The sequence below is a fragment of the Brachyistius frenatus genome, unplaced genomic scaffold, assembly GCF_029030835.1.
Source record: "Brachyistius frenatus isolate BFR_SWC_R1_liver_20210118 unplaced genomic scaffold, ASM2903083v1 Contig_64, whole genome shotgun sequence".
Classification (NCBI taxonomy): domain Eukaryota; kingdom Metazoa; phylum Chordata; class Actinopteri; family Embiotocidae; genus Brachyistius; species Brachyistius frenatus.
Genome location: NW_027210663.1, coordinates 1,224,986 through 1,236,399, shown reverse-complemented (window position 1 = coordinate 1,236,399; position 11,414 = coordinate 1,224,986). Strand labels below are relative to the sequence as shown.

Sequence of the window (11,414 nt, the reverse complement as noted above, 5' to 3'; positions counted from 1 at the left end):
CAATAAATTTATGAAAAAACCATCATGACTTGCTGCCTTTGGAAATCTATCTGGCGGCTCATGCAGTTACCAAACTGTGGGAAATGAATCTGGAAAGCATTTGATTAGATAGAGACCAAATATTGGAGGGGCAGAAATGACAAATACAATAAACAGTTTTCACGAATCATAAAAAAAATATTTTAGACTTGGGACAGCAAAGGTTTTCCTTTTATTATTATATTATTATTTAGATTTTATTGTGTACCTTAGCCTAACAACCGCTGTGTACTTCATGAGTCTGTAACTGGAGCCACCAAAACTGTCCTAAAGTAATTACATAATTTACCCTAAACTGGAGTAGTGGTGTAAAGTTGTAGAAAAATACAAATAGCCTTTTTGACGACAAAACCAATACCTCAAAACAGCATTCATGTGCAGAGTAAATGTTCTACTTTCGGCCCCTGGTGTTGGTATATTTATGACAGTCTGACAACAGAGTATTTTGAACTGGCCTTAAAGATATTTAAGAAGGAAACAGCATCCTCTTGTGTTTGACAGACAGAGTCACAGTGTATAAACATAATACAAAAGGTTTTTATTAATGTCAAAAACTGATCAAAGTATGAATATAAAAGCTAGTTTCGCATTATAAAAACATGATCCTTTTTAAATACACTAAATGTATTAATCCCCTTATAAACAGTAAATCCCCTGCAATGCAATAGGCGTCTCTGATTGGCTCTATTTTACAAAATAGGCGGGACATGAAGACAACAACGACCAATAGCGTTTGAGCTCACCGTCTGACACCAAAAGTAAACAGACTTGTTATGATCTGTCAAAAACCAAAGCGGCTCCGATCAACGACTGTTTTTTGTTGTTGTTGTTTTATTTTTTTGTTTTTTTTCCTTCCCAAATGATTTTGGTGTCATTGTGAGCAAAATAGTGAATGTAAAACAGTTTCGGTTCGACGAATTACGAAGACGATTTAAGCGCAGTCGTTCAGCGTTCGTTTCTGACTTAATAGCTTTAGTGTTACATCGGTTACATCAGCTAGCAGGCTAACCAGCTGATAGCTTGGTAGCTCTCGTTTATTTATTTATTTTTATTTATTTTTTTTATTTTTATTTTTTCTTCTACATGCCGTTTGGTGAATTTAACTCCAGTTCAGAACTACGCGAAGAAAACTTCTGTACGATGTTAGAAGCGGACAAATACAAGAGATGAAACCGGAACACCAGTGTCTCACCATGGCTGAAGAGGGAGTGCTGAGTCCGGTGGGCCGCCCGGGCCGACAGACCTACAGGAGTTCAGCCCATTTCCGCAGCTTGCTGGACGGCCTGCTGGCTCTCAGACAAGGTGGCATCCTATTTGATGTCGTGCTGGTGGTGGAGGGTCGGCCCATCCAAGCCCACCGGATACTCCTGGCAGCCTCTTGTGATTACTTCAGGTAAAACTCTTACAGAAAGCTGCCACTGCACCTTTTTGCTTTCACCTTCATCTTTCTTTCGTTTTCTTTTAATGTGTGTGTGTGTGTGACAAAATCAGCGACCTTCACTCTTGTTTCTACCCAGATACAAGATACCAGTGAAGACCTAATTTAACAATGAATAAGATAGATATAGGACATGACCAAATGGGCAGACACCTCCAGGTTACTAATCTCCAGTTAAGCTATTTCACATGGCATTTTATGTTATATTCCTGACTCCATTTTAAAACACAAGAATACAATCTAATCAGATTATTGGATCGTTGGTTTTACTTTTTCTAAAAAAAAAAAATATTTGTATCTATCTTGTTTTATTGTATGCGTATTTGTAATTTTGTTCTTATTGTGTGCACTTTTTTTCTTCCTAACTGTGTCTATGCTGCTGTGATGATAAAATTCCCACACTGTGGGGTTAATAAAATCCCATCCATCCATCCATCCATCCATCCATCCATCCATCCATCCATCCATCCATCCATCCATCCATCCATCCGAGGCTTGGTGCAGAGTCCGGTTAACTCAAAGTTTATCCTCTTGTTGTACGTCCAGCTTGTCATATGATCACTTGTGGTTTGGATATTTTGGATTGGCTGTGCTATAAAGTTGAGCACTTTAGCACTATAAAGTCATTCGATCAACCTCAGCGCTGTGTTCTCAGAGGCAGCGCTTTAAAACTGCGCTTGTCTTTTAGCCTGTTGCTGGGCCCGGCTGCGGTTTCCTACATATCACCTGAACCTGGTTAAAGTTATGAAGCGCAGCATTGGGACAGATTTATACAGCTCAGATCACTGTGCATGCTCTTGTAAAGATCATAGTCTAATTAGGTGTGAAACCTATACAATTATGTAATTAAAATCAACATCATCACCTCCTCCTTTATTCATTTGTAATTCCAGAAACAGGGTAACAAATTATCAGACAAACATAATTGTTACTTAATGCACTGGCACATGTCCAGTGCCTGCAAGTAGCCAGTTTGCCAACAATACAAAAGTCAGCAACAGATAATCGGATACTCTCAGCGCACTTTTTCTATAAAATAATACAGTGTCTTTGATACGATTGATACAGTATATTCAGAGGTTCCTGATAGTGAGTGAACTTGTCAATGTCTTTCATTGTTCAAATGTGGTCAGGTGGTTAATAACACATTCTTCTGTGGTGTGAAGAACTTAAACACATTTTATTTCTATTTTACACAGACTTTGTGTAACAATGAATGAGTCATGAAGTCATATGATCGGTGTCAAGGAGCTTGCATGCTGCTCCCCCACCGTACCAACCTTCACTAGATTACGGTATTAAGGAATTACATAATGAATGGGAACAACGGTGGGAATCCTGCATAGCATATGTGATAATTCCTCAGCGTTGTAAAATTCCCTGCAAGTTTCGGTTTACCTATCTGAGCTAATTCGATGTTGCTTGTTATTCCCCACTGTTTACTTGTCTGCGTTTTTGTGGACAACATTCAGTAGGTCACAGAAAAAAAATCACTAATAGACGAGGACGAGTGTATTACTTGGTCCTATGTAGTGGTTTGCAGCGCACTGTGCAGGGGTGGAGAAAGATTTGTGGTATGTATTGTGTCTGTAAGTTCTGGAGCGGTACTGTTGGTAATTAGACCTGTAATCCCAGTATAATACTGAAAGATACAGCGCTATTATATACAGATGCTGAACGTGCTTTGTTCTAACAGCTGACGCTCATTATGCAGCAAGGATGAAGGTTCTGTGATGAGTACAGAAATCTCAGCATCTGAAGCAATATGATGCGTTTCTGGAGATTTTTCAGCTTCACTTAAAGGTGTCATTTCTTTTTTTTTTTTTTTTTTTAAATGAGACCCTATTTCTGTGTACATTGGTGGACGGTAGTGAGTCACTGTAGTGTCCAGCAGTCTGCCCTCTAGAAATCTGTGACTCATCAGATTTGGTGGCCGACAGTGTTGTTTGGGTTGGTCGGGTCTGGGCATGAGGAGTGAGGGTAAGGATATCAGGGCAGATCAAAGAATGTGATGGGGGACAGATTTCAGTGTAACACCAGCTCTTACAGTTTCTGCAGTGCGGTAGAATTTACAGACTTGCTCTGCTGTTTTGTAGTCGTTGTTTTCGTTTTCTATGATGGGTGATTATGAAGTTTGATTGTATGCATCCAGCAGTGAAATGACAAAAAAAAAAAAAATGATGTTAAGCTTGTAGTTATGTTGTCTTTAGCTGCACTAAAGATCTGTTTTGAATTGTTCAAATGAAGTCGGTACACCTGGTTTGTCTGATACATAAAATGACCTCAGTTCGGTAGAGACAGAGAGACAGACCGAGACGGAAAAAACGTGATGGGTTTTCTTAACCGTTCGCACCGCAGATGCAGATGTACTACTGGCTACATGGCCATCGATAGCATCAACAGCTGTTTACTCACCAAACGTTGCATGTTTAAGCATCGGACTTCATTCGTTTGCTCACCACGAGCCGTCTCCAGCGACAGTTGTTAAGTGTAGTCCTTCTGTTTTGCCAAGAGTTTCAGCCATCGTCGGTTTCATTGAACGTAACAGGAAGTTAGAATGCGCCACTTCCTCCTCTGATGTTTACGTTCCAGTGACTCACTGTCCTGCGGTACGAAACGGTATTACAAGACGGGTGCTGGCTGGTTAGCATGCTAACTTCAGTAGAAATCTCCACACAATACTTAAACATCTCTGACAAATCATCACCCTGTTACCCTTCTCCAATAGGGGGATGTTTGCGGGAGGCCTGCGGGAGACGCAGCAAAAGGAGATTCCAATTCACGGCATATCCTACATGGCCATGAAAAAGATACTCGACTACATCTACACTTCAGAGATCGAGTTAGACCTGGAGTGTGTTCAGGAAGTCCTGATAGCTGCCACGCTGGTACAGGTAGGCTGGTTGTCGCTCTTCTGCTAAATCAGGTCGTTCATTAATCTCGTTTTTGTTCAGCCAACTTATTTCCTTGTCGGTTTTCCAGCTGGAAAACGTCATCGGCTTCTGCTGCGATTTCCTTTTCGCCTGGCTGGACGAGAGCAACATCTTAGAGGTGCATCATCTCGCTGATCTGTACGGGCTGCAGCAACTTAACGACAAGGTGCACTCCTACATCCTCAGGAACATTCAGACTTTGTCTCGAACAGATGTGTACCGACAGCTGCCCCAAGATGAAGTCTTCAGAGCGCTGAGCAGCGACAAGATTCAGGTCAACAGTGAGAACGAAGTGTACGAGGCTGCGCTTCACTATCACTACAGTCCTCTGCAGGTGGAAACTGACCAGGTCTACTTGCAGGTCAGTCCAAAGGTGTGTCTTCATTTTGTACTCATCTGTTCAAAGGAAGCACCGATTGCAAACCAAAGTTGCCCGCCTGAATTCTAATTGACTGTTGTGTTGTTTTTCTGATCCGAAAGGACAATCTCAAGATGCTGGATGCTGTGCGTTTCTGCCTGATTGAGAAGCAGGTGTTGCAGAGACTCTATGGCCGACTCAACCAGTGTCCACTGAAGGACTCGGTCTCAGCTGCCCTACGCTACCACGAGCAGGAGGTCTGGCAGCCCGTCCTGCAGACTCCTCTCACCCAGCCGCGCTCCACCTTGCACTGCATCCTGGGCTTCGGCGGGATGTTCACTTCCAGCTCCCTCACCGACAGCGAGCACCTGTTCCAGGCGTTCCACCCGAGCTGGGGGGAGTGGAGGACGCTCACCGCGGCTCACGCTCCCCGAATGTCCAACCAGGGCATCGCTGTGCTCAACAACTTTGTGTATCTCATCGGAGGAGACAAGAACACCAGCGGATTTCGTGCAGAGACGCGCTGCTGGAGGTGAGATCTCCTCAGAAGACTCAACTTCTTAATTGGTTCATATTGTGATTGTTGTGAATTCATTGTTGTGTCTACAAAATGATAGAAAATACATCAATCAATAAAAACAATTTCCAATTCAAAATTTTATTGAGTATCTAAACTTAAAAGTTGAGATCTTGCGGCACGGTCTGGTCCGTAGCTGTTCTGGGCTTTCAGTTGTTTCACATGAAACAACTTCTCGTCAATGCTGGTTTGATAGCTGAGGTTCACAGTTTATTATTAACTTTTGAAACAGTAATTCATAAAAACAGTTTCACCACAACGTCCGTTTAATCTTTGTTCCGGACAGGATAAGGAATATTTTTTTTAATTTTCCACACTGGATCCAGATCTTTCGTCACGCCATCGTATGTTTCTCACACACCAGAATGTATTCTTCGTAACCGCATTGGCTCCAAAACTCCACCTCCGAGAGAACCTACAAATCCTACATGCTGTCGATCACTTGAAGTCACTTTATGTTCAAAGTTTTGATCCTCACTTTGTTTTCAGGTAAATCTCCTGCTAAATAGCCAAAGTAACATTACATGTCCTGTTTACATGAGTTTTTCATGGTGAAGGTCAGCTGATCGACGTGATGCAGGATTTGTTGGATCATATTGCTTGATCTTCATCAGCAGAAAGTGCTCAGAAAACTATTCCATGACTGCTGGGCAAACTCCATCTGCTGATAAATATCATGTGATATGATCAGCAGCTACTAAAATGATCAAAACAAAAGCCTAAAATAGATGTTTTGTTCGAACAGAATTTTCTCTTTTGCTTCCAGTTGATCTCATATTTCAGGATTCAGTATCTAGTTTGTGCACAGAGATGTTTGCTGCTGCTTTCTACAGTGGTATTTCTTCTTCTCCTTCCCAGATACGACCCTCGTCACAACAGCTGGTGCGCGGTGCAGCCTCTGCAGCAGCAGCATGCGGACCACTGTGTTTGTGTGGTGGGCGGCCACATTTACGCCATCGGAGGGCGAGACTACAGCAACGAGCTCGACTCAGTGGAGCGCTACGACCCGCACACCAACATGTGGGAGTTTGTGTCGCCTCTAAAGAGAGAGGTAGGAGCTTTAAGAGTTTAAACAAAAAAACAAAAAAAAGTGAAGAGGAAGTGCATGTGATGCTTGTACCATCCACATGATGGTGCTCCACACTCACCCCATTGTTAATTGTGGAATTTCCTTTTAATCCTAGTCTAACTTTCCCCGCAGGTGTACGCCCACGCTGGAGCAGTGTTGGATGGGAAGATTTATATAACATGTGGGCGTAGAGGAATGGCGTACCTCAGGGAGACCTACTGTTTCGACCCCGCAGCCAATCACTGGTCAGGGTGCGCCGAGGGGCCGGTGGAGCGGGCGTGGCACGGCACGGCCGCTGTCAACGGCCGCGTGTATGTTATCGGTGGGAGTAATGACGAGCGCGGATACCGTCGGGATGTCCTGAAGGTACAGTGTCACGAGTTATCGAGGCTGTTTGGAGTTGCACTGTGAAGGCAGTGTGGACTCCTGGTGAACAGCAGCCTCACTGTCCTTCATGCAGTTTTAATGTTGCCTACTGTTTGTCTGATGGTTTCTTTCTTTTTTAATGCCTTCATATGTTATCTTTTTTGTGCCCTACTTCATGATCTCACTTCATTCTTTTCTGTCGTACATATTTACAATAGAAAATGTTCCATTGTCTTATTTTACATCCTAATGAAGACCGCTGTGAGGTTAAAAAGCCAGAAGGTTTGACTTGTTGAGCTAATTAAATGTGACGGAGCTGCACCTTCTGACAGGAGTCGTTACTGTTTGGAAAAGTAGAATATAATTCATTTTCCATTATTTCCAGGTGGCCTGCTTTGACCCTGCTGCCAACTCCTGGTCTTTATTGACCCCCCTCCCCGCTGGACATGGAGAACCTGGCATAACCGTGCTGGACAGTCGCATCTACATCCTGGGAGGACGCTCGCACGACAAAGGCAACAGGATGAAGTACGTCCACGTGTTCAACGCCGACACGGACGAGTGGGAGAATGAGACTGAGTTTAAGGAGCGTGTCTCCGGGCTGGCGGCCTGCGTGGTGCTCATGCCTCCCGCTGTGATCGGCCAGGCCCGGAGCTGGGAGCAGCGCAACAAGGCCTCATGGGAGGACGTGGACATGGACAACTCGGAGGACTCCAGCGAGGACTGAAGCGGCTGCGTTGAAACGAGTCCCATCGGCACTGGAGACTGTCGCCCACTTTTCTTCCTCGGCACGTTCGGTTTTAAGTACACGGAGGATGTTTTCTCATGGCTGCATTGGCCCTTTTTGCATGTCGGCCACTTTGAGTGCCTCTGAAGCAAAGTTTAATTCTGGACCTTTGCACACATTTTGTTCCATCTCCGATGTGATTTTAGAAACTCCCACTCCGTCCGGGCTGATGCCACTGTTTGTCACCAAACCTTCAATATCCCCTGACACTGGAGCTGCTTCTGCATCGTTTCATAGATCCTGTCTCTCGTCAAGTGGAAGAAAGCATCGAAGACTACCAGCTATGCAATGAGACGGTAGTGTGGAGCACATTCAGCTGCCTGGATTGATTCGTTTAGGACTTTTCAACACAGGATCTTCTACAGTTTAGAGTTCAGAGTTTGAGTTCAGAGTTTGAGTTCAGAGGCAGCTGCGACTGTTCCTTAGTTAGTTATAGGTTCCTTGTCGATTACTGAAAGTAAATGAATCAATAAATGAAGCACATTGTAGACTTTTAAAATAATGTAAATCTCCAGCCTAGCAGCCTCTGATTATTGCCAAGATCTACAGTGGAGTTATCACCCATGTCCAAACTACTGAATCATCATTAAGTTGTTGAATTGAAACATTGTGCCTTGTTTTGTGGTTTCATCCTTTAGATGGCGACGAGCCTTCGGCATCGCACCTCTGATATCATAAATAGATTTGAAAAAACATCGGTGAATGGATTCATGCTTGTCCCTGAGTGATGGAGGCCCCGGTGCTACAGGTTGTACACCTCACCTCACACTGCTGCCACATCTGTAAAAGAGACATGAATGTTTTGTGTTTGTTTTAATGGAAACCAAACCATTGTTTTTTTGTTGTTGTGTCATTGATCTACTGTAGAAGTAAGTCTGCATCCAAATGAAGGTTAGTTTGAGAACATGTCTATTTGCTAAGTCAGGCTTTGCTCCTTGTTTCTGTTTGCTGCCTCAGTTTGTTGTTAACGCGGTTTGATAAGCAGTAAATAGGTTAAATGAAACCTCCACCACTATGCATCCTTTTACATGTGTTGTTTTAAGCCTCAAGGAACAAGTGTAATAATCTAAAATACACTTTTCTTTTTCGTATGATCAGAGTTATGCCTCGCTGTTTATTGGAAACCCAGTCACAAAACATATGCAATATTAGTATCCAATCATTTAAATAAAACTAGTCATTTACCATTTTTGACACGTGTGCAGAGCAGTGGGGGGTTTTGCGACACAGGGTGAGTAATATTTTACAGTTAAAAATCATTTAAAATTTGACCAGTTTTGGACCAAAAACATTAAAAACTTATGGTATTTTCTCCATCAGAGATTCATTCCTGACTGCATGAAGCTGGAGGCACCATTTAGACTTCATGTTAGATAAAGAGACAGCATTAATTCATAATAATTATCACTTCATGTATAGAACTATGTAATGGAGCATTTACATGGGAAATAGAGAGAAAGTGAGAGTTGACTTTGTTTAGTTCAAGTACTTGTTTATATCCAAAGAACTGAAGGATTTAAATAAATCTTGCAGAAAATAATATTGTAAATTTAACAAATCTTTTCTTTTCTTTTCGCATCGGGACTTTGACTTTGACTGTGGCCTTAATCGAGGTTTAGCACTTTGTCGCTGCCCTTTTATTTCATTCAACACAGTTTCATAAACGTAAAATGAGCACAGCTGGTCGTCGTCCTTGTTCCTGACAGCAGTGGTTGCTGCCTCGTGCCTTTTATTCCACCCAGTCTCTACTAGTTCCTCTCCATTTGGCTCGAGACTCCATCAGCTTTATGAAGGCTGACTGTTGCTTTCCTCTTGGAGGCTGTTTCATCTACATCTGTTACCCCCCACCGGCGGGTGTCCTCCCCTCCCTTTTCACACTTTTGTGCCAGCCCGCAGCAACTTGTCTGTTAAGATCTGCTGACACCAGCACTGGATATCCACGATCAACAATCTGTTGTCTTTATGCATCAGTCTTTTTATTCTGAAGCTATAGGACCACCAGGGGGATATTTAAGACACATGTCATGCACTTAACCACACCAGTGGCCTTAACAAACATCTGAGTCCAGGTCGATATGGCACTCTTTGCCAAACCATTATCAGAGCAATTAAAAGGCCCACATTAGCCATTGATGTAGAGCTATGCAGATTAAGCCTGGTGGAGTTGAGGATGTGTGAGTCGAGGGGATTTTGCTTTGTACCGGCTTTCATTCTGGTGTCTCCTACTGTGCAGGAGAGGAGGAGGAGGTCACTGGAAATCAATAGAGAACAAAGACAGTCACCTTTGGATGGAGATCTGTACTCCTTTTCATTGTGTCACAGACAGTATTTCTCCTGCACATCTATTGTGTGACTGCACCAACTGAGAGACATTAGGTGACTTAGTATTTGAATCACAACGCATTTTAGGCCTTTACAACCAGGCTCTGGTCATCTCACATCTGGACTACTGTAACTCCCTCCTGGCAGGTCTACCTGTTAGCGCCATCCGACCTCTGCAGCTCATCCAGAATGCCGCAGCTCGACTGGTCTTTAACCTCCTAAATTCACTCCCACTACTCCGCTCCTCCGCTCCCTTCACTGGTTACCAGTAGCCGCCCGCATCCGTTTCAAAACATTGGTCCTTGCGTACCGTGCTGCGAACAGATCGGGTCCAGTTTACATCCAGAAATGGTATTTTCTTGATTCTTGTTGTTCTGGGTTTTGTACCCTCATGGTTGAAATGCACTTATTGTAGGTCGCTTTGGATAAAAGCGTCAGCTAAATGAAATGTAATGTAATGTGTAACTACAGATTATATGCATAAAGCGCGTGGAGACAAATCCCCCTAATCTATTATCATGAATGATCCCAAACAATATGGCAAAACCCCTTTAATGGTTCACTTTAAGGATTTTTCTCCAGTTCCATGCAGGCAGCATTATTTTATATGTATTGAGTGAGGAGATAAACTGTAATCTCAAACTATATCTGAAATTTAACTTCATCCCTCTGACCCGCTCACCCAGCAGTGCAGACTCCTGGAAACATCCGTCTTTTCTTATCGTCATTAAAAAAATGAGAAAATGAGCCGCGTGCAACATTCAGTCTGAGGTTGGATGTGGTTGTTCACGGAGACTCCAAGGTAATGAATTGCGCTGAATAAAATCGACAGGATTGTCGCTGAAGGATGACGGATGACCTCCTCTTCCTCCTCCCTCCTGGGTTTTACAACAGTCATTAGCAGCTCATATCCACTCAGGGTGGAGGCGATGGGCCTGGCCTGTGTTTTTCAGCTGTAAAAAGGAGCCAACAGCCCCCCATTTTCATGCTTTTTAAGGCTCTATTGACACGGAGAACAAGGGTCATGCAATGGTTTTTGTGCTAGTAGGTAAACCTCAGCAGGTGGGCCCGTTGAAATTACAGCGTAGCCCCCCATTAGATCCACAAAGAAGAAATACAAACAAACAATACCAAAGGGAGTGCTGCTTATCAGGGCCGGCCAGGTACAAGGCATGCAGATGTGCACCTGCTGGCACAGACACTGTTATAAAATGCTCATTCATTCAATAAACCCGCTGTATGTAGAACATCAACTGGATGGAAGCCAAAGTCACAGACGCTGGTAGAGACAGAATTTATATGGAAATAAAAAGAGATTCTGCAGCCTTTGTAAGTAGACATGTCTGGAAGAAAATCACATTTTGTTTGAATGTAGGCGAAATGAGAAAAAGGGAACCACTTGGAAAAATAAACACCCATTTACATTTCGATCATTTTCAGAAAATAGCCAAACATTATTTGTTGTCTACAAAATGTTTTGTTCCTGCCGTGTGCTGTAGGTCTAAATTTACTTTACATTCTGTGT

General features: G+C 43.1%; 1 protein-coding gene across 2 annotated transcripts; it reads left to right on the top strand.

The window, feature by feature from the left end:
- The first annotated feature begins 734 nt into the window (after window positions 1-734).
- klhl22 (kelch-like family member 22) lies at window positions 735-11,319 on the top strand. Of its 2 annotated transcripts, none has more exons than XM_069706687.1 (7): window positions 735-1,432; window positions 4,206-4,371; window positions 4,460-4,771; window positions 4,891-5,300; window positions 6,204-6,396; window positions 6,547-6,780; window positions 7,166-11,319. In XM_069706687.1, exons 1-7 carry the CDS (start codon window positions 1,206-1,208, stop codon window positions 7,505-7,507), a joined length of 1,884 nt encoding a protein of 627 aa, XP_069562788.1. In that variant the 5' UTR covers window positions 735-1,205; the 3' UTR covers window positions 7,508-11,319. The 2 variants fall into 2 exon arrangements, with proteins under 2 accessions (XP_069562788.1, XP_069562787.1); XM_069706686.1 differs by having other exon boundaries at window positions 4,460-4,783.
- The last annotated feature ends 95 nt before the right edge of the window (window positions 11,320-11,414 follow it).

Coding starts and splice junctions, on each gene's coding strand:
- klhl22 (XM_069706686.1), top strand. CDS start 1,206: ATGAAACCGGAACACCAGTGTCTCACCATGGCTGAAGAGGGAGTGCTG. Junction 5,301..6,203: donor GCAGAGACGCGCTGCTGGAG/GTGAGATCTCCT, acceptor TCTCCTTCCCAG/ATACGACCCTCGTCACAACA. Junction 6,781..7,165: donor ACCGTCGGGATGTCCTGAAG/GTACAGTGTCAC, acceptor CATTATTTCCAG/GTGGCCTGCTTTGACCCTGC.